Source organism: Plasmodium gallinaceum (genome assembly GCF_900005855.1).
Source record: "Plasmodium gallinaceum strain 8A genome assembly, contig: PGAL8A_v1_76, whole genome shotgun sequence".
NCBI lineage: Eukaryota > Apicomplexa > Aconoidasida > Haemosporida > Plasmodiidae > Plasmodium > Plasmodium gallinaceum.
This window is the reverse complement of record NW_021628238.1, coordinates 1619320-1645197: the sequence shown is the minus strand read 5'-3', so window position 1 is coordinate 1645197 and position 25878 is coordinate 1619320. Positions and strand designations below refer to the sequence as shown.

Here is a 25878-nt window from a genome sequence, read left to right as displayed (position 1 = left end):
AAAAAAAAAAAAAAAAAAAAAAAAATATATATATATATATATATATATATATATATATATATATATATATATATATATATATATATATATGTTTTCTTTGAAAAATGTTCAAAAAGAAATAATGAACTTCAGTTATATATGTTTATTAAGTAATATAAAAATATGATGTACATTATAATTTGATAAATTTTTTTTTTGTATATATAATATATATTTATATATATATATGTATATGCATTTAATATGTTCTTAGCTATTAAACAAGAGAGTAAATAAATTTAAGTTTGAAAAAAATATATAAAAAAAGAAAAAGAAAAAAGATGAATAACTAAGTATAAAATTTATAAAACAATGCATGACAATAATTTTTTAGAAGATTTGTATGATATAAAGTTTGAGGATTTTTTAAATGATTTTATTTTATTTAAAAATGAGAAAATTCTAACAAAAAATAGCAGTGTGTTAGATAATGATAGAGTAAATTCAACTGAACAAAAAGATTTACATGAAAAAAGTAATTTAATTTATTGTTTGGCAAATAATATTTTAAATAATAAACCGAATATTCATCTTTTTAGAAGGATATATTGGCCTCTTTTACTAGGTATTTATAAATGCAATAATTTAGAAGATTTAATAAAAGAAATACAAAAAAGAAGGAATTTATATAAGCAGGATAGAGAAGAATATATAATTAAACAAACAAACTTAAATATTCAAAAGTTAGACCCTCAAATTTTTCATCCATTATCATCCGATGATAAAAATCCATGGACATTGAAAAAAAAAAACCAAGAATTAAATGAAGAAATAAAACAAGATATTTTAAGAACTTACTCAGAAAAAAAAATATTTCAAAATGAAGAAATAAGAAACACATTAAATAAAATATTATTTGTGTGGGCAAAAAAAAATCCATCAATATCATATAAACAAGGTATGAACGAAATCGTAGCTATTTTATTTATAGTTAATTATCGTGAGCAAATTCATAATGATTTTTCAAATTATGAAAATAAAAAATATTATAAAGAATTCTGTTTATTATTTAACAAAGAGGAAATAGAATCAGATACTTATATAATATTTGATCATTTTATGCATATGGGATTGAAATATTTATTTACATCAGTTGATGAAAAAAAAATGCAATCATCAAAAAATTCCTGTAAAACTGTATTATTACAAAAATGTACTTATATTTTTCATAAATTATTAAAAAACTCAGATAAGTTATTATATAACCATTTAATATCATTAAGTATTGAACCACAGATTTTTTTACTTAGATGGATTCGTCTTTTTTATTGTAGAGAATTTCAAATTGATGATACAGTTATTTTGTGGGATAATTTTTTTTCAGGTTTTATTTTTTTTACTGTGTTAATACATATACATAATTTTAATGCTTATAATAATAATAATAATAATATATTCATATTTTTCTATTTAAAACTTATGTTTTTACATTAGTGTTTTATATATTTTATATATATATATATATATATATATATATATATATATATATATATATATGTATGCATTTATTTATTTATTTATTTTATTTTTTTTTTTTTTAGATTGTTACTTAAAAAACTGTGAAAATGATTTTTTTTTTGACTTTAAAGGAGATAATATAGAAATAGCTCATCAAACTTCTAATGTTTTTCCTTTGGTTGATTATTTTGCTATTTCTATGATTTTGTTTATAAGATCCTTTTTATTAGAAAATGATGAAAATTTTTGTTTAAAAAGACTATTTAAATATCCACCAGTTGAGAATATAAGAATATTAATAGATTTAACATTTAAAATTAAATCTAGAAATGAAAAAAAAGAAAAAAATATAAAGAATGGTGATGTATCAATGGAAAATAAAGTTAATCCTGTAAAAATTATAAAAAGTAATAATTTCAACACAAGTATGAATTCTAATACATATAATAGTTTAAATGAATATCAAAATAATAATAATATAAAAAATAATCATGATAATTATATAACTAATGAGAGTATAGAAAGAAATAAATATAAACCTAATTTTAATGTTCTCACATTGAATAAAGAAGTAAAAACTTATGGTATATCAAAAACTTTATCTAATATGAATAATAAACTAAATAAAGTTATAGATAATTTAAATATTTTTTCTTTAAACTTAATAAATGAAAATCAACGTATGCAACTTCAGCAAAATATATTTCATTTGAATGAAATATATAATGAATTAAAAAATATAGAACATAAATTTGAAAAAAATGAATCTGAAAGTGTAGGAATTCACAAAAAAAGCGAAATACCGATATATTTGGGATAATTCATTAATCTTATTAAAGGAAATTAAAACATATATATATTAAAATGAATTTACTAACAAATTTTTTTTTTTTTTTTTCTTTTTTTTTAAATTCCTTATACATATTTTTTAATCATATATATATATATATATATATCTTTATTTTGTTTTATATATATTATTTTACACTATATATATGTTTATCATAATATACATATATATATATATATATATATTTTTTTTTTTTTTTTTTATGTTTATAATCTTTATTACAAGTAATATTCAAAAAGATCATCATTAAAAAATATATATTATAGACATTATATATATTTAACTTATTTTTTTTTATTTTTGATTTTATAATTTTAATAAATTTCTAATTGTTTTATTATTTCAATTTTTAAAAAGATTAAAAAATTAAATGTTAAAAATCATAATAAAGGAAAACAATTTTATAATTAGAAATACAATTACTTTATAAATTATTTTGTAAAATTTTGAAGAATCTAATAATATAAAATAAAACAATTGTCTAAAAATAAACTCTTCCAATAAATTAAATATTGTAAAATAAATTATACAATAGAAAAATAAAAATGTTGCATTAAATGCATTTGTAATTTTTTTTTTTTTTAATCTATTGTATCACTATTTATTCATCATTTATATGTTATTTCTCGTAGGTTTTAAATATTTACTTTTTTTAAATGAAGAAATTTTAATATATATTTAAAGGAAATTTAGAATTACTTATTATATTTTTTTATTATTCTTATTTAATATTTATAACTGTTATTTTTAATAATTGTTAAATTTTCGTACTTTTTTATGACAATATTCTATATGTATGTTCATATTATAAGATGCTTTTTTTATTTTTAATATTTCTACATTCTATATATTTTACTAATATTTTCTTCATTTTTATTTTTTTTTTTTTTTTTTATCTTTTATACATTAATTTATTTTTAATAGTCCCAATTCAAAGTAATATACTTGAAGAAAAACTAAAAAAACAAAACATGTTAAAATATAATGAAGTACACATATGAAAGTGTAAGTATTGCATTAAAAATAGTACATGACTAGATATTCTATTTTAATTTTATATGCTGATAACCATTTTTATGATAAAAATACATCATTTTATGTAAGTAATAAACAGTATATTGAATTCTATATAGTTAATTTGATTACATATATTTTTAGTATAAAAGTAATAAAAGACATAATAAAAGTAAAGGTAAAAATTGACATATTTTTTTTAATTTTATCTTTTTAAGAATATATAAAATTTCATTTTTTGTATATAAAAAAAATGAAAGAATATATTTTATTTCAAAATTCTTCAAATAATATTTATACTTTTGAAAGCTATGAAAAAATAATAGTTAAAATTACGTTTATCGCTAGTACCATAACATTTTTTTTCTCAATATTGTCAATTGTATTTGTTAATATGTTTCCACAAGATGAAAATAATAAATATGTTGATATTAATATAAATATAAAAGATGAGAAAAAACCTAAAACATATTTATATATACAAAAAGATACTTCCTCATTTTCTAACACAGAAATTGATAAAAGTGATAGTGATACTTGCAATGATACTTTTAATTCTGAAAATGAAAAGGAGAAGGAAATATCAGAAAATAGAGAAAAAGAGATAGAAATGAATAAGGAAAGAGAAGAAATGAATGAAAAAGAAAAATTAAAAAAAGAGGATAACGTAGAAGAAAAAGAAAAAGAAAAAACAACAAATGAAAAGCAACAGGAAAATGAAAATGTAATAGATAAGGGAGAGAGCATAATTCAGAATAAAGATGAAGAAGAATATAAAGAAAAACAGAACAAAGTCATAAGAATAGTAATTCAATAGAATGAAAAATAAAAAAGGAAAAATTATATGAAAGTAAAAACAATCCATATGCAATGTCTTTTTTTATTTTTTTTTGATACATGCATGTACAAAAATTATATGAGAATACAAATAATTTGGATATATTATGTTTCATAATTTTTAATTTTATAAATTAAAATTTAAAATAAAATTATTTGTTATATCTAATGTTAATTCTTGTTACATGATATTATAAAATTCATTTTTTTATTTGTCTTTTCTTCTTTGTAAAAAAATTTATTGTCTTATTATATGCTGTATATATACTTTTCAATTTCTAATTTTAAATATGAGATACTATTATTCACAATAAATAAGAAAGGTTTACCTTAATAGAGACATAGAAAAATAAAAAGGGAACCACATTTTTTTTTTTTATACTTTTAAGAAATATAAAATTTTTTTTTTTTTGTATCAATAAAAAAAAAATAAAGGAAAATAAATAATTTTTATTAATTTTATTTATTACAATTAAAGCAAATATAAATGTTGTTTATCTAAATTTAAAAAAAAAAAAAAAAAAAAATTAATTATTTATATATAAATATATTTCTTAAATAAAAATATTATCAATGATACTTAAAAACTTATAAGTAAAATTCTATTATTCATCCAATATATTAAAATGAACATACTAATAGAATCTATATGAAATTAAAATTGATCAAAACATTATAGAGAATATTAAAATGAAATTTTAATTTCTGTACAATTATTTTTGATTTTTATGTTATTTCTTTATTTTATTTTATTTTTTTTTTTTTTTTCTTGTATTTGATAAGTGAAATAAAGAATTAATAAAGTTTTTTTTTGCAGAATTTTATTCACAATTATAGTGTCATAAAAAATTAAATTTACAGAAAAAAAAAAAAATTAGATATATTATCTATAAGTTAAATATATCAAAATTTAAAATAAACAACAACATATTTATAAATGTAATTTTTCTTTAATAAAAAATACACATTAATAAATAAATTATGATTAAGAGTTATAATATTTATACGATACTGTAAAATCAATAGTTTGACCAGATAAAAACGGAATAACATCAAAATATTCATTAGGTATTTTGAATTTTTTCTTTTCTATATATACAGCAAGTTCTCCTTCATTTAACTTCTTCTCTTTTAAATTTAAAAATCTTGCAGCATTTTTGCAAGCAAAATTTTCTAGTTTATCTAAGCAATCAATTCTGTTGAATATATGAGATAAATAAGATAATAAAAAGGGTTGTGTATAAATTCCTGGTTTAAAATATGGATTGTTTTTATGTTCTCTTTTGTGAGGTGCAGAATCAGAACCTAAAAATATCCTTGGAAAATCTTCTTTTATAATATTACATAATGCAATTTTGTCATCAATAGTTTTTGGTATAGGTTTGCAATAATTATATACATTTTTTATATATTTCTCAATATTAACATTATCTAAAGAAAAATCATATTCGTTTAAATTAACTACATCATCTATAGTTAAATATAAATGATGAGGCGTTACTGAACCTGCTAAATTCTGAAATTTTTTAATTATATTTATTGTGTCTACAGTTGATATATGTTCTAAAACAATTTTTAAATGAGGAAACTTTACAGCTAAGTCATGTATGTGATCTAAATAATTTTTCTCAGCATATAACGGATTTATGTTGGGTTCTTCACAATGTATATGTAAACTTTTATTTAATTTTTCTAAGGTAGAAAATATTTTATAGTATGGTTCTAAAGTTTCAATGCCTTCTTTAGAATTAGTTGTTACATTATTAGGATAAATTTTTATTCCCTGAAAATTGCATTCTTTATAATTGTTCAAGATATCATTTTCATCTGTTTTTTTATTTAAGTATAATGTCATTAGATAATCTATAGTATTGTCGTATTTCATTAATTCATTTTTATAATTTTTTGCATCTTCACAACTGCTTATTATAGGAGTTGTATTAGGCATCACCAATACCCTATTACATCCTCCTTTTTTTATTGCATCTACGGTAAATTTTAACATATCATCTTGCCTTAAATGGCAATGCATATCATCTGCGATTGGTAAAAATATAGACTCAAACATTTTATTATATTATTTTTCTCTTTGTAAATAAAAATAATTAAAGTGGAAAAATATAAATTTTATGAAAATTAATACAATTAAAATTTTACTTTAAATGTATTACATATAAAAAAAAAAAAAAAAAAAAAAAAAAAAAAATCTGTTTAACAAATATTTTAATTTACAAAATAATATAAAAAAATTTGCATAAATATATATTATTTTAATTTTATCTTATCATAAAAAATAATCATTGTTATATAATTCTAAATTCATCATTTATTATAAAACATTAAAACCTTATATTTAAAAATAAAAGATATACTTTATAAACAAAAGCGTATTTCTGTAAAAACTAATTTTTACATACAAAATATATAAAGAAGTTAACTTTTTACTAAACAAAAAACATAACAATATATTATAATATTTACATAAATTTCATATCAATAAAAAATTATAATTATTTATTTTTAAAAGATATATATTTAGGACCTAATATTTTTAATACATTTTTTTTTTTTTTTTTCTCAATCTTTTATAACCATATATTAATAATAACAAGGAAGGTTAATTATAAAAGTAATGTTTTTTCCTATAATATAAATATTAATTATTTTTAAATATATAAAAAAATATATTCTGGAATATTTCGTTGTTTTTAACGTTATATATAATTTTTTTTTATTTTCTCTATATATATATATATTGTTTTTTATTATAAAATAATAATTTTATATTATTTTTTTTTAAAATAAAGGAAACATTGTTTGCCTCTTTAGCTCAGTTGGTAGAGCGCCAGACTTTTAATCTGGTGGTCAGGGGTTCGAGTCCCCTAGGAGGCTTTTGCAAATATACTATAATAAACAATATTTTTATATGTTACGGTTTTTTTTTTAATCATTTTTCATGTTCAATTTTTTTTTATAATTAAAAATAATTTAAGAAGATATATCATTAAAAAACATAGTTCAAACATATTATTAATATATATGAATATTTTATATGTATTAAGAGACAGAAAAGAGAAATAGCCAATATTAAAGTAAATTTTTTTTTTTTTTTTATAAAATAATCTTTTTAAAATTAAATAAATTGTCTTGTTCATGTTATTGTAAATGTTTTTTATTCATCTAAAATGTTTAATTTTTTGGATTAATTTTATATTAAATTATACTTGATACTTTATTTTAGTAAAACGAAAGTTATAAAATTTTAAATTATAATGAAATGATTTAATTATGAAAGTTAAAATAAATGAAAAATACTCATTTTATTTATTTACATTAAATGTATATAGCTTTACATATAATTTTTTCATTAGTTAAAATTTACAAATCATATATACTACTTTTATATTATTCATTTATATCTTGAAAAATTATAGATTAAAGGATGAAAACTTCATTTTTATACAAAATTTAAATATTATTAATAAATGAAGTAAAAATGGATTATTCTAAAACATATAAAAAAGAACAAGAAAAAATATAAATTTAATGTTTGTGCAATTTTTTTTTTTTTTTTTTTTTTGTTATACCATAAAAATAAAAAGGTCAAAATTATTTTTACTTGTGTTTGTAAAAAGTGAAATATATCCAAGAAAAAAGAGAAAGTTTTCAATAGCTACAATATTAAATAAAAATATTTCTCTTTTTCACTGAGTACATATTTAGAAGCATTGTAACATTAATTAAAATATATATTTATGTTATACGTATTTTAAAAAATAGCTATAAACAAATGAGGATGTAGTTACATTTTATTTCCCTGATCTTTGTACAATTTTTTATTATTCGTGTAAATTATTAAAAAATTTATCATTTTTAATTAAAAATTTTGTTTTAAATATAAAAAGTATGACATTTAAGTGAAATGAGAGTAAATTATGCTACATTTATTAAAAAAAATATATATCATTTTCAGTATTCTTTTTTTCTTTCAATGGGATGTAATTAATTCTCTTAATTTTCATTTTAAGGTTAGAGAATACAACACAAAAATAGTGAGTGATTATTTTTATTTAAATAAAAAATTATTTAATAATTATTTATTTTTAAAAACTTTTAAAAAAAAAAAATTTTTATTAAAAACAAAAAAAATAAAAAGTACTAATGAAAATGAAGAGGATAATCTTGGGATTGAAATAGAAGTAAAAATAAAATTTTGCTATTTTCCACTTATTAAAATTTATTAAAATTGCACTATATAAATGAAAAATATGTTTTAAGTGTATTCATATATTACTTTTTAATATTTTTAATTTTTTCCAAAGGATCTTATAAAGAACATAGAGAAAGGCAATTATGGTGAGGATTCTTTAAAACTGTATAAAGAAATTGAAGTAAATAAAAAAAATATGAAAATTGATTATCATCATTTATAATGTAATAAATAAAAGAAAAAGAAAAATTTTAAAATGAACATTTTTTTTTTAAGAATAATAGTAAATTAAAAGAGGAAGAAGAAAAAAAGATAATTGAAAAGTATGAAAAAAAAATGAATATTTACAATGTAGATGATGTAATTAAAAATACAGATGATAAATTAAAAAAATGTGTCAGAAGTGCATTTTCTAGTACAAGTAAAAGTGAAACAGAAGATCCTTACATAAAAAAAGAGCACAACATTATGAACAAAATTGGTGAAACATTTGATGAAATAATAGATGATGATTACCCGGAAGAAGAATTAAATATTTCAAATATATATAAAAAAGTTAATTCTACCAAAGATAATAATTCAGATAGTCCATTTAAAAATGCTGCTAAGACATTATTAAAGGTATTTATAATTATTCTATTTGTTATATAGATTATTTTAAAAAAACAAATTTTTCTTTATAATTTTCAGTATAAAGGTTTGTTACGTATGCCATTTGAAAAATGTCCTTTATTAAATAATAGCTAGTAATTAGAATTTTTTTTTTCATTTAATAATTATAATATAGTTATAATTTTACATAAAAAAAAAATGTTTCTTTTTTACAACATATATATTAAATTTTTAATTATCATAATATAATATTACTTTTTTTATTTTTCTATAAAATTCTGATCATTGAAATATATTGATAATTTTTTTTTTTTTTTTTTATTTAGCTTTCATTGGAGAGAATCAATGAATTATATAGAATGTTATATTCCTATTTTTCAAGGTAAAGTATAAATTAATAAAAATAAGTCCATTGTAAAATTATAATATTATATCTTAAATACATTGCTTTATGAATAATTCTTTTCTTTTTATACTTAATATTTATCTCTATATATATGTTTATTATTTAAGGAACTGTTAATAAAGATATACTTTTTTATTTTAAAAATGATTATATTAAGTTGGAAATACTTAAAGGTAGTGATAAAATACTTTTATTAGATCATAAGGTAAAATATAATCACAAAAAAAAAAAATAAAATAAAATAAAATAAAATATAATAAAATAAAGACAAGTAAAATAATATAATATACATATATATATATATTTAATTTTATAAAATAAATATGAAATGAATATAATTTTTTAAATTTTTTCGTTTAGTTATGTGGAAAAATAAATTATGCTGATACATATTGGGTTATAACGAATGATTATATAGTTAATGAAAAACACATAAATTTAATTATGCCTAAATTAGGAAATTATCTTTATATATGGGAAAAACTTTTACAAGATTAAAACAAACAATTTAAATTTTGTACTTTAATAATTAGTTTTAATAAGAATAATCATTATTTAAATTAAGGTACATTTTATATAATAATTATATAAATATTTACAAAATTGGTGTATTTGTTTACATGGTGTGATTATGCATTTTGTATGTTAATATCAAGAAGAATATTATAACAATTTATAATTTAAAATAGACAGAGATTTGTGTTATACAGTTATTATTTAATATAATTTTTTTTTTTTTATATATATGTAACACATTTTATTTTGTTATTATTTTTTTATTTAAAAAAGTTCCTATGTCAAAATATCTCAAAATAAATCTTATCATATAAAAAAAAATAAATAGAATAGTAATAATTAATGTATATTAAAAAGAAATATACGTTCATGTTAACAAAAAAAATTTAACTTAATAGGAAGATAAAAATTTAATAAAAAAAAAAAAAATTACTAATAAATAAAATATTATAGATAAAAATGAAATTTCAATTAACGTAATAGAAGTTACAAAAAAAAAAAAAAAAAAAAAAGAAAAAATTAAAAATATAAAAGAATATACTATAGTAAAATTTTAAATTAGGAATATATTAATTACTAAAATTTCCATAAGTATATTTTAACTTTTTTTTTCATCTAATATATCAGCTAGTCTATTATTTAAATATTCATCATAATCAAAAGTGCGTCTTCTTGAGGATGCATTGTTTTTTTTTTCTTTTTTTTTTTTATTATTTTTTTCTTTTTTTACTTCTAATTTTAACCATTCTAGTGTATCAAGAAAAGGTGGTGGAGTATCTTGTATAGGTAATTGTATGTTAGAATGCTTTGGTAAATTTTCAGGATCCATCAGATTTTGAGTAAAAGGATCTAATTTGTTGTTATTATTTATATCATTAAATTCTTCATCTATATTATAAATAGGAGGCCCTCCTTCCATTTTTTGTTTTATCTTTAAATATTTATATCTATCAATTGATGGCCATAATTTTTTTATTTCGTCTTCTTCTTCTTTGCAAGGAAAATCAGTATCATTTATTATCATTTCTCTAAATTTTTTTAAAATTTTCTTAATATTTTTAATGCCATATAAAAGAACATTTTTAGGTAACATTCTACAATCGGTCCATATTTCTACAACTAACATTTGCTTAGGATCAGTAAATTCACACCTATCCTCACACCAATATTTCGTGGCAATTTTATGAACAGCAATACGTACCATTCTACATGTACTAAAACTAGCACTTATAGGCATATAATTTTTATTAACTACCTCAAAAACTTCCCTTTTTTTCATACATTCATTATCTGATCCTACCTCTCTTTTATATAATCCTTTTTCATATGTTAACCAATGACCTTTACCATATTCTATTTTAATAGAAATATCAATGTACCCATTTTCTTTTAATGTGCAAATATATTGCTCTCTATTAACTATTTTTAAATGTGAAGGTAAAGGAATCATTCCTGCTACTAACATTAATGGCCCTTTAAAAATTATACGTATATTGCTTTCTACATTTATTTCCTTACTATATATGCACACGTCAGACATATTTAATGCTATCTCAAGTAAGTCTTCTTGCACATTATCAATTGTAGTATCTTCATTCATATTATGAATTTTGATAGCAACTATTGAATAACCATAAATTTGAGTCTGACAAACATATTTTAAAAGAGAACCAAAAGTATGACCATCTGTTATATTTAACGGCCCTATATAGAACTTCTGATATAACCTTCCACTTTGTGGGTATTTTATTATATCTGTTGCTTCTTCTATTTTTATATCATTTGGTCCAAAATCATATTTATCAATAAAATTCTCTCTATGTATATTAGTATTTATAATATTCTCTTTTTCTTCTTTTTTCTTTTCATCTTCTGTATCCAAAAAATCCATTTCAATAATTTCCATTTGATCTATATTTTTTTTTTTTTGTTTTTCTCTTTCTTTCCGTTTTTCATAAAAATCAGAATAATCACCAAAAAAATTAGCATCTCCATAGCCTAATCCACTTCTATCTCTTCTAATACTAAATCTTGGATAAAAAAGAAAAGGATAAAACATATGCCTTGGTTCATTTCCACTTACATTTACTTTATTAAAAAAATCAAACAATTTCTTATAAATTGGGTAATGATTAACATTAAAATCTATTGCTCTAAAACTTCCCCAATATTCAATAGGCATTCTTTTCATTTTAGGCTCTATCATATTTCGTAATGTTTTTATTTCATAGTTACTTTCATCATCATCATATCCTATATAATCTTTCCATTCACCCCTATTAAGAAGAACCCAATTTTTCCATGTATATAATTCTCCTTCAAAAAATCCTTTCTTTTTTAAATATAAAAAATCTTGTACACTAATTATGTGATTTTCATCATTTTCTTTGTTTTTTGCTTTCTCTGATAATTTCTTTAAGAAATAAATAAAAAAATAATAATAATTGTGAATTTTTAGGTTATCATTTTTGTACTTATAATCTAAAATAATGTTTGTTAATCCTTCTGGAGTTCTAAAAGCATCTTTTGGAAAATGTGGTTCATAACCACTACTTCTGCAATTTTTAATTTGTTTTTCATATTCGTCTATTTCTTCTTTTTTCACTTCATACTTTTTTATATAATTTTTTTTATTAAATATTTTATAGTTTTCGTTTAATTTATCTGAATGATTATTAATTGAATGTTTAAGTTTTTTCTTTTTTATTAGCACTATTGTTTTTTTTTTTTTTAATGGTAGCAATATTTTTCTTTTGTTATTTTTAATATTTATTCCCAAATTTCCTAAAAAAAACATAATTTCTCCATATTCATTAAATGAATGTTTGCCAATTTTTAAAGAATTATACGTGCAAATTATTATTATATATATCCATAATGGAATAATAATAAACCGCATTATAAATAATGTTTTATTTATTTTTTTTTATTTTCCTTTATAAAAATATTTTTCTCTTTCATCTTGAAAAAGTATATTACATTTCAACTTTTTTAACATTATCAAAAGTGTTGAATATTAAATATTTATTTTTTTTATTATTTTTTATTTTATCTTATTTCATATATATATGAGTAAAGAAGTTTTTTTCATTTATATTTGAAATTTTTTTTTTTTTTTTGTTTTTTTTTTTTCTTTCTAATAAAAAAAATTTTAATACATATATTGTAAAGCCTCTTTATAAATGCGTTATGATAAAATATTATTCTGTTATGCATTAATAGAAAATAAATTTTTCAATTTTTTTTTTTTTTTTTTTTTAGTTGTAATAAATATTTTTCATTTAATGATATTTTTGAATTATTTATCATAAAATTTCCAGATATATTTTTCAATTATTTATGTCTGAGCTAAAATTTATCTTCATTTGTTTTTGTTTTACTTCCTTAAAATCAAATTAACTGAAGACATTTATGCAAAGTTGTAAAAAGCTTTAATATTTTTTTAATTAGCTATTTTAAAAGAAAAAAAAGAGTATGTATAATAAGAGTACACAAAAAATTTTTTTTAAATAATAATCTTATGAAAATTAATGTTTTTTTATTGATATATTTTCTTATTTTTTTTTTCTTAGGTGTTTGTCTTTATATATCACATTTATATTTATTTTTCATTATAATTAAATTTATATACCTAAAAACAAAATAAAACAAAAGAATGGAAGTCTAATAATATAATAAAACACTCTCAAATCTTAAATTTTTATTTTGAAATTTTTTAACATAAAATTAAATAAAATAAAAAGTAATTTGAAAGTTTCCTAAAATTTCTTTTTCAAAAAAACTGTAGAAATATCAAAATTATATTGCTTTTATAAAATTAAGATAAAAATTTAAACAAAAAATAGAGCAAAATTTTGTTAAACACTTTTATTTTTTAATTGTTATCCTTATATTTATTATTTTTTTTTTTTTTTTTTTTGTAAAGAATTCAACTAAGTTGTAAATAATGAATTATTGTAAATTATTAATTATTTTATATCTTTTTATTCAAATTTATTCAACAGAGAATGATAATGAAGAAAACAATGAAATTTACAATTTAGATATGGATAATTTTGATGAAATTATAAATGATGAAGAAAATTTCACATTTTTGGTTGTATATACTCATTGGTGCCATTGGTCTAATTTATTATTAGAAGATTTAGAAAAAATATCAAAACTTTTAAAATATGTAAATAATATAAGAATAGCTAAAATTAATGCGGCTGTAAATACTTCAATAATAGAAAAATTAAATATATATGGATATCCATCTTTATTTTTGATTAAGAGAAATAACATAAATAGATATAATGACATGAGAAATGTAAGAGGGATAGTATTATGGATATATGAACACCTAGATGAAAGTGTATTTGAAATAGATAGTAAAGAAAAATTGAATGCATTCTTAGAACTAGATGAATATAATAACTCTATTTTGTTTTTTGTAAGTAGAAACAAAAAAGAAGATAAAATAATGATCGAATTAGTCAAATTATGTATATTAATAGGGTATACTTTTTGTTTTTATATGAAACAAGAAAATATAATTGACTATTTTGAAAATACAATAATGTTGGAAAAATATCATTTTGATAATAAAAAATCTCAAAATAAAGATATATACACAGTTTTATTTAAAAATAATGATTTTGATGAATATTTTTATTTTTTAGATGAAGAGTTAAATATATTATATGACTCTGACTATTCAAAAGAAGAAAAAATAGAAGAATTAAAAAAATGTATTTCAGAAAAAATTGAACCTTTAGTTATTAAATTTTCTGAATATTATTACTCTTTATTATTTTCCCAAAATAAAGTTACTTTGTTTATATTATATAATGATATAAATCAGTTAAATAAATTAGATATTATTAAAAGTGCAAAAAAATATAAAAATATTATGTTTTCCATATCAGGTAATAAAGAGGTTTTCGAAAAAAGATTATTAACTGAATTGCTTATAGACGATTTAAAAAAGCCAGTAATGAGAATTATAGAATTCAAAAGATCCATACTAATCCCATATAAATATAAACCTATAAATGATGATATAGAAATAAATGAAAAGGTAAATTCTTTAATCACATATTTTATATAATTTTTTTTTTATGTTTTTATAATTTTCTAAATAATATTTAGTTTATATTTATGTATAGTGTTCTTTATTTCATTTTTATAATATTTCATTTTTCTTTTTCATATATTATGGACATTTTTTTAATATATTTTATTTGTTTCTAGAATATTGAAGAGTTTATAGAAGGATATATAAAAGATAAAAAATATTTTTATAGAAAAAGCGAGAGACCATTACCTGATGAATTTAATAACGGATATGTAAAAATAATTGTTGCTGATACATATGATGATTATATATTTAAAAATGATAAAAATGTTTTAGTATTATATTATGCACCTTGGTGTGGTCACTGTTATAAATTTGAACCCATATATAGAGAAGTTGGAAGAAGATTAAAATTATATAGTTCTAAATTTAAAGATTATGAAGATGATATAATTATAAGTAAAATAGATGCAGTAAACAATGAAATATACAATATAGCTATAGGTGAGAAAAAAATATTCATATATAATTCTATATATATTTACATACCTACATATATATATATTATTCACTTTTTATTTATTTAATTTATTTTTTTTTTTTTTAATATTTATAGATGCATATCCAACTATTTATTTATATGTAAAATCGAATAAAAATAAACCTATTAAATATCTTGGAGCAAGATCTGTCCAAAGTATTGTTACATGGATTTGTGAAATTGTAAAAAAAAAAAAAAAAAAAAAAAAAAAATATATATATTTTTACATATATATATATATATATGCTTTTATGTTGTCAATATATTTTTTATATTATAGTTATTAAATATTAATTTAATATGATAATATTTTAAGATAAAATTTTGTAGTTAAATTATTATTCATTGAAATAATTAAAATTTTAATTTTAAATTATATTTTTTTTCTTTTAGACAAATACAAATTTAGATATACAAAAATTACTTAGCTTAAATTTGGATGAGGAACAACTTTTTGAAAATTATGAAGAATTGTGAATATTTTAAAATTTTCATTATACTTCTTTTTTTTCATTTATTTTTGTTTTAATTCTTTTTTTATTTCTTATTTACATTATTTTTTTTTTTTTTTTTATGATCGTCTTGTAAAAATATTTGCGGGTATATGTTTTTGCACTCATATATGATTTGCAAGTTTCTACTTTTAATTTATATATACACTGATATATAATCATATTATTTTAATTCAAATTTTTTTTTTTTTTTATTTTATTCTAATTTAATTATTAATGAATTTGTTGTTTGTTTTTTTTTTTATGTGCCATTTGATTAGATATATTTATTACAAAAAATTATATTAAAAAAAATTTTTTTTCTTCTCCTTAAGAATAAAAATATAGTTTTTTTTTCTATTAAAATATTAAAAATTTTCTTGATTATATTATTTTTTTTAACAATGTGTCAGTGTGTTTGGGAATTATTGAGTATAGAAAAATCTTTCATGAAGCTAAATGATAGCTGTGGAAAGAATTCTATATATAAGATTTCTAATAATGATGAATTTGATAACTTTAATGATTCTAAAATAGTCACAGAGAAAGTTGACTATGATTATACAGATGAATTATCAAAACATTCCAAAATGATAAAAGATAAAAATAAATTAAAGTTTAAAAAAATTATGAATAAATTTTTTATTTCAGATATTTCGAAATACGTTAAAGCATACGTAAAAAAAAATGATAGCAATATTAGAAGTGAAATAGGTAAAATTTTCTTTTAAAATAATAATATATATGAGTGTATACACATAAACACATGTTTTCTTTTAAAGGAATTACATCAAAAAAAATTCCCATATCAGAAGAAGAAAGATTCTGGACAAATAGTTATATTTATAATTTTATAAGTCATTGTTTACTTACATATAATGACTGTAAACACTATATAGTTATAACAGGTAGTAAAAATTTGATTCAGAAATTAACAGGAACTGGTATTATTTTCTATAGAAGAAAAATAACAAAAAAAATAACAAAAAAAAATAACATTTTCAAATAAATTTTCTCTTATAGGTTATGGGTACTATGGTGTCTATTTTACAGATGGAAAAAAAATAGGAGGATTAGGAAATTTATTTATAAATATAAAACAAGTAAGGCATATAAGTTTTAGTATTATGAGAACGTTACAAACAAAAACGACATCAGATAGATCTGCATCTAATAATGATGAAGCATGTAGCTTTATTATTATGATGTAATAATTAATACACTATTAATGTAAATTTATTATTTTTTCTTTTTTCCATAAAATAATATTTGACTTTATTTTTAATTCTATAAAAGCAAATAAAAACAAAATTATTTGAATAAAATTTTAATTTCATTTTAGTTTTTTATCTTTTAAATTTAATGTTTTTTATAAACTTATTAATTTTTTCTAAATAATTAAATACAAAAAAAAAAAAAAAAAAAAAATAAAAATTATATAAATTAAAAGTAAAAACGAACAATTAAAAGTTTTTACCTTTATATGGTAAATAAAATTTTAAAAAATTGTATGACTATATAAAGTCTTCTTTAAATTTTTGATATTTACTAAAAACTTAGACATATGAATTGCATTTCAATTATTTTTTCAAAAGGCTAAATAACAGTTTGTACCTATTCAAACACACTTAAATTAAAGTGTGTTGAAAATTTTGTTAATTATAATAATCCTTGTAAATGTTATTTTATCTTTTTTGGAAAATCAAAACTTATGATGCTTATTTATTTTTTTAAAACATATATGCAATAATCTAATTTTAACATGAACATGTAATGATAAAAATCATTTTATTTTGTGAAAATACATGTATAGTAATGTAAATGAAAACAAAAGTTATGTATTTGATATAAAAATCATTTATTTATAAAAAGACCAGAACATAAACAGGAATATGCATATTTAAAAATTAATTTTTAAATATGAAATTGAATTTGTTGAATTATAAAGAATAAAAAAAAAAAAAAAAAAAAAAAAAACTATATTATTATTATAGGAAAGATGTTAAGTCCTAATTTTAATTATCCTTTATGTATGCACATATTTACTTTAGTTTTATTAATAACATATTTTTCAAAACATATAATGTAATAAGAAATCTTGCTCCTTATATATATTGAAGTATAAGAGAAAGTAATAAACATATTTTGTTTATGTGATAATACTTGTTATATTTAAAAACGAATGTTGCTTTAATTGGAACCAAATATAAAAATATATAATTTAAAATATAATGAAATTTCTACAAATATAAAAACAACTGTTATTTTTATTGAATTATATATAAAAGTACAACATTACAATCGATATTAAGTATTTTTAGATGGAAGTTATTTAAAATAATAAATATTAACAGAGTTTTTCTTTATATTTAGAAAAAATATAAAATATGATAGAAATTATTATTTAAAAAATAAATTCATACAAAAAGGGAATTATATAAAATATTTATTAGATTTTAAATTCAATTTTATAATTTTTAGTGTTACCAAAATAAGACAGCTCAGAAGATGAATTTTTTTATTCTAAAAATATAAAAGAACATATTTATTTTAATCACTATGATTACTTTATGAATATTATAAAACTTACGACTAATAATTTATATAACTTTTATATCAATATATATATTTATGTCTATTTTGAAATTTTCATATTCTTTTTAAATATCATGTAGTAATAAAAGATATATTTTTATGGAATAAAATATTTCTGATACACCAAAAATAATAAATTAAGAAAACAAATCATATATTACTCTTCACATAATCTTTAATTAGTATATTATAATTAAAAATATAAAATTAAAGTACAATTATTTCATTAAAAACATATATATATATGTATATATATTTGATATCTTACCTTTAAGCAATAGTAATAAATAATAAAAGTATTATGAATATGTAATTATTTTAATAGACTTTATTACAAGTAATGAATTACTTAGTGTAAACAATTTAAAACATTCATATTTTTATTTATAAATATTATATCAATATTTTTTTGCGTTAATACATATAAAAGTTACAATTATAAAAAAAAAATAATAATGATAATATATCCTTAAAAATAAAAAATTAAATTAACAGTTTTTAATATTTCAAGTTTATTCTTTATGTATGTTGTAATTAATGAATTAAATGAATGTGTTCATGTATTTGAGAATATATATCAATAGTTTAAATAAAAAAATTAATAAAAGAAGAATGCTTAGATCATACTTAAAGCTAACAAAAATATAATTGAAAATCTTATTAAATTGTGTGGATGATGAGAAAATTATGTTATTCCAATAAAATGAAATGGGAAAGAAAATATTTATAAGACAGAAAAAAAAAAAAAAAAAAAAGTAATAAAAATAAAACTAAGAAAAATTATTTTTTAGTTCATAATTTTTTATTAGAGTTACATATTAAGAAAAAAAATACATATTACAATGATTTTTATTTCTCTTCTTTCATAGAATATATATATATATATACTTATATTTTTTTTTTTAAATGTATAAATTGTCTTTTTTTTTTTATTTTATTTTTTACATAGTACATATAGATTCTTTAAAAAAAAAAAATATTTGCGATAAATAACTTCTAAAATCTTTCAATAAAAAGTCTATTTTTCTATCCATTTTGTCAAAATATTTATTTTTTGTTATTTCTTTTTTAATTTTCATCTTTAATTTATTATTTTCTATATTAATGAAATATGAACTAAAATGAAAATAGCAGTTGAAAAATTCTATACATAAAAATATACCAATTATATAAGCATCACATTTTTCATTGACTTTTGTCTGTAATAATTTGTAAACCTTAAATAAAAAAATATATATATATAAATATATAGATAGATAGATATAAACACATATATATATATATATATATACACTAATGTTATTTTTATGATTAAATTAGAAGATATTTACCAACAATAATTGCCTTAAAATCAAAGAATTTACACATTTTGCTTGATTACGTGATTTTATGTGAATTAAATAGTTTAATATTATATTTATAATAATATTAAATATTTCATATTTATAGCTTTTTCTATTTTTTATTGAATTTATAAGAAATTTAAATGAATACATATTAACAAAATGATATGAAAAATAACATTTATTTTTTGGGTTTATTATAATCGTATTTTCACTGAATTTTTTTTTTTTCTTTTTTTTATTTTCATCATTTAAATATTTCTTATTTTTTATTTCAACATCAATTAAAATAAATTTTTTTTTTAATAATATTTTATAGATCTTATTATTAAATATAAATATAATTGGGATGTGAAATAATATGTTAGTTTCTTTAAATTTTTGTTCATAGTTGTCATAATAAAAATGCTTTTGAACTATTAATAGTTTGCTCTTATTTTTTAAAAATTTCACAAATATTTTAGGAGGACCAACTATATTTATATAATTTTCTAAAATATTTTTCAAAATATTTTTTTTGGTATATTTTTTTGCTAGTATTATATTTCTTTTAATTTTGTTTTCGTTTACCACTTTATTTGTAATGTTCTTTCTATATATTTTCTTGTAATATGTTAAAAATGATTTTTTAAAAGATATCTTTACAAAATTTAAATGAAACCATGATAAAATAGATTTGTGTGAATGCAAATATGTTGCAGATTTTATTTTTTTAAATTTTTTTTTTACTTTTTTCCTTTTAGATTTTTTATATATATATATTACATTATTTTTGTGAATGATTTTTTTTTTTAAATTCCTTACTAAATTTTTAAGTTGAAACTTTTTTTTCTTTATGATAATTGTCTTTAGTTGGTTTACTCTTTTTATATATCCATTATAATTAAGAAAAAATGGTTTAATGTGAAAATGAATGAAAAAAAAATGAAAAAATATTAAAATTTTTTTGTAAGAAATAGAATGGTTAAAAAAAGTATGATATATAAAATTCATGATAATATCAAAGTACGGGTTGCATATAACACTAATCATTTTAAAAATATTCATTCCCTTATTATATGTTAGAAAATTATAAAAATGATGAATATCTTTTTTGTAAAAATGGTTGTTATTTCTTTTATTTTTGTTTTTTTTCAATATGTTTTTATGAATATATTTATAGCATACTTTATTATCTATATTTAAAGTATGATTATAAGTATTAAGGGTATCAGCAACTTGAACATAAAAAAAAGAATCAAGAATATAACTAATTGACAATATGCATTTACAATTTTTCTTAATTTTTTTTAAAAAAGTTTCACTAAATTTTAATTCGTAATATCTTGTTAAACCTTCTTTACACCATAAATATTTATCTTTTTTAAAATATAAACAATTTCCCCATAAGGAATGGAAAATTTCATGAATAACTAATTTGATGCATAATAATTTTTTATATATGTTATCATTTTCGTTTACTTCAATAATTGATATAAGAAATGTAAAACAATTATAATTTTCTTCACCTATATATTTATATTTGCTTAAAAGTATGAATTGTAAAAATTTTTCTTCAGTTAACTTTTTTCTAAAAATATTTATTTTTAAAAACATTGTTAATATACTTTTTAAGATATTTATAAAAAAAATGTATTTACTTTTATTATATGAGCTGCTCTTTTCAATGAATATATAAACATGTAATCCCCTAATTTTAAAATATATTTTAAAATATAAACCAATGAATAAGCAAAAAGTATAATGGACTATTTTATTAGTTCTATGATATTCATAAGTTATAAACTCTTTTTCTTTATTTGATTTTGAAAGTTTTTTATTATTGTACTTATTAATTTTTTTAGAATAATAAAATTTTCTTTTTTTATAATTTCTTATTATATATAGGTTCCCATATTTATTTTTTAATAAATTCATAATAATATAATAAATACTTTTATTTATAGAATGTTTTTTTAAAAGAAAAGAATTAAAATACACTTTGATCTTACTGTAATGAATATTCTTTAACTTACTGTTGGTTACAACTAAGTTTGAGGGATTAATGACATTAATAAAATTTCTTTCATTTTTAGTATTTGCATATTTTAACTTTTCTTTACATTTTTTTATTCTTTTTTTTGTGTTTTTATTTTGTAACTTATTGATATTTTCTAAGTAATTTATATGTTTATTTATTTTATTATAAGAAGATAGATAACTCAATTTAAAATTATTATTAAGATTCTTTGAACCTTTTAACTTTATCTGAAAAGAGATACTTAATTTAAAATTTGCTTTATAAATATTATCTTGTAAACATGGAAAAATAAGTGGTAAATAAAAGAATTCACAAAACGTATTTATATAATTATAACTATTTTTATCTAGAAATTTAATATTTTTAAAATCAAAATTTAATATTGTCTCTGAATTATTTTGAAAATATAAATAAAACTTATTATCAGTAGTAGAATCCTCTACATAATTACTGTTATTATTTTTACATTCCCTTTTTTCTAAAGGTTTTCTTATTTTTAAAACATATATTCCTTCTATGCTTTCTTTTTTATTCTTATAATAAAAAAACGTTAAAAGTTTATATATTCCACCTAATACAAACCCTTTTAAATAAATTTCTATATAATTGTGTTTTTTTTTTATATTTTTATCATTTATTTTTTCTATAATATTAGATGGAAAAACAATAAACATATTAATAATTATTAGATGATTGGTGTCAGTATAAACTCTTAATTTTTCTTTTTTGTTTGTTGTTTTCAAAAAAAATATTATAGAGAAACCACAATATTTAAAAATAGGTGTTAATTTTAAAAATATTAAATGTATTCTATACCTATAAAGAAAAAATAAAATAAAAATTCTGTAATATCTGTTTATCTTTTTTCCTATTGAAATTTATATATTTTTATTTTTTTTAAAATTTTTCATTTAAATACATTAAAGGTTTTATTATTTTATTGGACTTTATATTTTTTTTTAAATGGTACAAATAAAATTGATCAGTTTTCATGGTGTTTTATTTTATTTAAACACATAGAAAATAATAAAAATAAAAAAAAAAAAATAAATAAATAAATAATTTAAAATTATAAAATATCTTAAAAAAAGGGTTAAAAAGATTAACTAATCTATGTGAAAATTTTCATTGCTTAAAATGTGCTGAAAAAAAAAAAAAAAAAAGGTTAACAAATATTAAAATATTTATATTTATGAATATATATATAAATATTAATTATTAATATATTTATAAATAAATGTGTATTTATTTGAATTTAATAAATGTACTTTTAAAAGCTTTATAGGTTTGGCTGGACGAAATAAAACAAAAAGCTATAGGAAAAAAAAAAAAAAAAAAAAAAAAATAATAATATAAAATAGTATGGGAAAATAATGTATATTTAATTAATAATTTATTTTCATACCACAACATATAAAACAATGTCAAAAGTAATATCAAAGAAAACATAAAAAAATTCATGTGAACTGTATAAATCAATATTTGAAGGAGACAAACATAAAACTTTGTAAATAACCAACAGAATAGGTTTTAATATTACAGCAAAAAATATTAATCTATATTTTCTAAATAAAAAAAAAAAAAAAAAAATACATATATATATATATATCTTTATGTGAACAAATATCCATGTAAAAACAATTATTTATTAATTTACTAATATATTATTCATATTTTAATGATGAAACTATTAAATATTAAATATAAATATTTAAACAAATTATTAATTTTTCTTACTTATAAATATCATATTTTTTATACAATTCTGCCACATGAAATGATAAATTTTCTTCAGATAAACGCGCCTACAAAAAAAAAAAAAAAAAAAAAAAAAAAAATTTTTATTATACTTAAATTTTAGAAAGATATGTATAAATATAAAACAAAATAATTGAAATTATATCATTAGAATTTTTCATTATGTATTATATTTTTATTTATTTTTTTTTTTTTTTTACTGAAAGAAAAGTTGAAGTAAAATTAATAGCAATAAAAATAAATAGATAAGCGAATGCTTGCAAAATATATCGAGGTGCCTAAAAAAAAAAAAAAAATTTATTAATCATTATAGATATTATGTACATTTATGAAACAAATATATAAATATAAAAAATAAATATTTTAAAATATGTATTTATAATTAGATGTATAATTTAAATGTTCTACTTGAAAATTTCCAAGAAATATTTCAAAAAGACCTGTGTAAAATGATATAACTGAAAAACAAATCATAAATTGAATTTCTATTCTACTTAAATGACTTCTTATATACATATCACCTTAGAAAAAAGGAAGTTATATATATAAATGAATTTAAAAAAAAAAAAAAAAAATTTAACAAATTCTAAAGTAAAAAAAAAGGAAAATGTATTTTACCTAGAGAAACTTGCAAATATATAATAAATGAAATAATTTCTTGAATTTTCTTTAAGATATTTGCTGAAACCCTTAAAAATAAAAAGGAAATATAATAAAATAATATATAAAGAAAAAAGAATTATATATTATTTAGTTTTTTTTATTTAATACCAATAATAAATATACATATATCCTTTATCTTTTATGAAATTTACATTTTTATAATTAAAATATGTAGAAAGAAAAAAAAAAAGCATATTAAGAATCATAAATATGTCTGATTTTTCTCTATATTTAATAAAACATATAGTTATAGCTAATACTAATACTAATAACAAAAATGAAGTAAATAATAATACATTTGGAATAAAAAGAAAATCGTGTGATAGATGCTTAGTTTTATAATCATAAAAAATTACATTTCCCTTTAGATTAATTTTTAGTTTGTTATTATTTATTAAAAATAACATATATCTATTTTTTTGATTTATTTTTATTATTTTTTGAATCCTTCCTTGATTTAAAGGATATCTTTTTATGCAATTAAAATGAGATGTAAAAATATAATTTTCTTCATTTTTTAAAGATGGTTCTAACTTATTTTTCAACCTTATATAATTTAACCACTGATTTGCTGTAATTAATACTAGATATAAATTATTAGATTTATAGGAATTGCTAATATCCTTTTCATTACTTTTTATATTATTATTGTTATCTAACTTATAATTAGATAAATTAGTTTCATTTTCTGATTTACTCCAGTTTATTTTTTCATCATTGTATATATTTTGACTTTCTTCTTTATTTAAATATTCTTTATCTATATTAAAATTATTTAGTATATTAATTGAATTCTTATTTGCTTTAGCTAATACTTCTTGATTTTTATTCCTCTTCTTTACTATTTTATTTTCCTTAAAATCTATTTTTAAGTCAATATTAATTTCTCCTACAAAAAATAATATATATATATATATATATATATTTATTCTAGATTCATAAAAGATAAGAAATATATTTTATTTTATTTCCTTTTATTATTTAAAAAAAAAAAGGAATCTGTAAAATATTCTAATTTCTTTTTATAAATAATTAACCTTCATTAAATGAAAAAAAATATGATGGTTTAAAATTATAATAACTGGAAGCTAGTAAGTGTTCATTTTTATATAGGAATATAAATAAGTCATCTTTATCAACTACATTAATATTTAATATGTAACTCTTACATTTTTCAATAAATAAAAAAATTATTAATAATAATGTGCCTATACTAAATTTTTGCCCTTTTAATTTCATCTTTTCACATTTTTATTTTTGATAAAAATGACATTTTTTTTTTTTTTTTTTAACGTATTTTAAAAAATAATTCAGTTTAAAAAATTTCAAAATAACATAATTTTTAATTCTGTATTAACAAAATAAGAAATAAATATGGAAAGAAATTTACATAAATAAATGAACAATTAAAAATGTAGTACTAAAATTCATAACTAAAAACAGTTCAAAAAAAAAAAAAAAAAAAAAAG

General features: G+C 17.2%; 9 protein-coding genes and 1 non-coding gene across 10 annotated transcripts; 6 read left to right on the top strand and 4 right to left on the bottom strand.

Moving 5' to 3' along the window:
• Positions 1-351: 351 nt before the first annotated feature.
• Positions 352-2317, top strand: PGAL8A_00232700 (GTPase-activating protein, putative; the record flags this gene model as incomplete). The annotated part of the gene is made up of 2 exons (XM_028671051.1): positions 352-1363; positions 1581-2317. 2 exons carry the CDS (start codon positions 352-354, stop codon positions 2315-2317), a joined length of 1749 nt encoding a protein of 582 aa, XP_028527743.1.
• A 1297-nt stretch (positions 2318-3614) lies between these two features.
• PGAL8A_00232600 (conserved Plasmodium protein, unknown function) lies at positions 3615-4178 on the top strand (the record flags this gene model as incomplete). Its single annotated transcript, XM_028671050.1, has 1 exon — positions 3615-4178. The coding sequence occupies one exon, from the start codon at positions 3615-3617 to the stop codon at positions 4176-4178; it is 564 nt and encodes a 187-aa protein (XP_028527742.1).
• A 1005-nt stretch (positions 4179-5183) lies between these two features.
• Positions 5184-6266, bottom strand: PGAL8A_00232500 (dihydroorotase, putative; the record flags this gene model as incomplete). Its single annotated transcript, XM_028671049.1, has 1 exon — positions 5184-6266. The coding sequence occupies one exon, from the start codon at positions 6264-6266 to the stop codon at positions 5184-5186; it is 1083 nt and encodes a 360-aa protein (XP_028527741.1).
• Positions 6267-7017: 751 nt separating this feature from the next.
• PGAL8A_00232400 lies at positions 7018-7090 on the top strand. Its single transcript has one exon. It is a non-coding gene; the product is annotated as a tRNA-Lys (tRNA).
• A 1043-nt stretch (positions 7091-8133) lies between these two features.
• On the top strand, positions 8134-9924 carry PGAL8A_00232300 (conserved Plasmodium protein, unknown function; the record flags this gene model as incomplete). The annotated part of the gene is made up of 7 exons (XM_028671048.1): positions 8134-8397; positions 8521-8589; positions 8685-9029; positions 9099-9154; positions 9347-9402; positions 9534-9631; positions 9787-9924. 7 exons carry the CDS (start codon positions 8134-8136, stop codon positions 9922-9924), a joined length of 1026 nt encoding a protein of 341 aa, XP_028527740.1.
• Positions 9925-10540: 616 nt separating this feature from the next.
• On the bottom strand, positions 10541-12841 carry PGAL8A_00232200 (DNA-directed RNA polymerase, alpha subunit, putative; the record flags this gene model as incomplete). The annotated part of the gene is made up of 1 exon (XM_028671047.1): positions 10541-12841. The coding sequence occupies one exon, from the start codon at positions 12839-12841 to the stop codon at positions 10541-10543; it is 2301 nt and encodes a 766-aa protein (XP_028527739.1).
• A 1047-nt stretch (positions 12842-13888) lies between these two features.
• PDI-14 (protein disulfide isomerase, putative) lies at positions 13889-16016 on the top strand (the record flags this gene model as incomplete). Its single annotated transcript, XM_028671046.1, has 4 exons — positions 13889-15001; positions 15175-15502; positions 15615-15721; positions 15933-16016. The coding sequence occupies 4 exons, from the start codon at positions 13889-13891 to the stop codon at positions 16014-16016; spliced, it is 1632 nt and encodes a 543-aa protein (XP_028527738.1).
• A 418-nt stretch (positions 16017-16434) lies between these two features.
• On the top strand, positions 16435-17241 carry PGAL8A_00232000 (conserved Plasmodium protein, unknown function; the record flags this gene model as incomplete). The annotated part of the gene is made up of 3 exons (XM_028671045.1): positions 16435-16744; positions 16813-16974; positions 17054-17241. The coding sequence occupies 3 exons, from the start codon at positions 16435-16437 to the stop codon at positions 17239-17241; spliced, it is 660 nt and encodes a 219-aa protein (XP_028527737.1).
• Positions 17242-19566: 2325 nt separating this feature from the next.
• Positions 19567-22981, bottom strand: PGAL8A_00231900 (M1-family alanyl aminopeptidase, putative; the record flags this gene model as incomplete). Its single annotated transcript, XM_028671044.1, has 3 exons — positions 19567-19842; positions 19957-22804; positions 22908-22981. The coding sequence occupies 3 exons, from the start codon at positions 22979-22981 to the stop codon at positions 19567-19569; spliced, it is 3198 nt and encodes a 1065-aa protein (XP_028527736.1).
• A 113-nt stretch (positions 22982-23094) lies between these two features.
• On the bottom strand, positions 23095-25648 carry PGAL8A_00231800 (conserved Plasmodium membrane protein, unknown function; the record flags this gene model as incomplete). The annotated part of the gene is made up of 9 exons (XM_028671042.1): positions 23095-23130; positions 23257-23301; positions 23394-23553; positions 23726-23793; positions 23947-24024; positions 24155-24267; positions 24365-24435; positions 24518-25298; positions 25447-25648. The coding sequence occupies 9 exons, from the start codon at positions 25646-25648 to the stop codon at positions 23095-23097; spliced, it is 1554 nt and encodes a 517-aa protein (XP_028527735.1).
• Between the last annotated feature and the right edge of the window lie 230 nt (positions 25649-25878).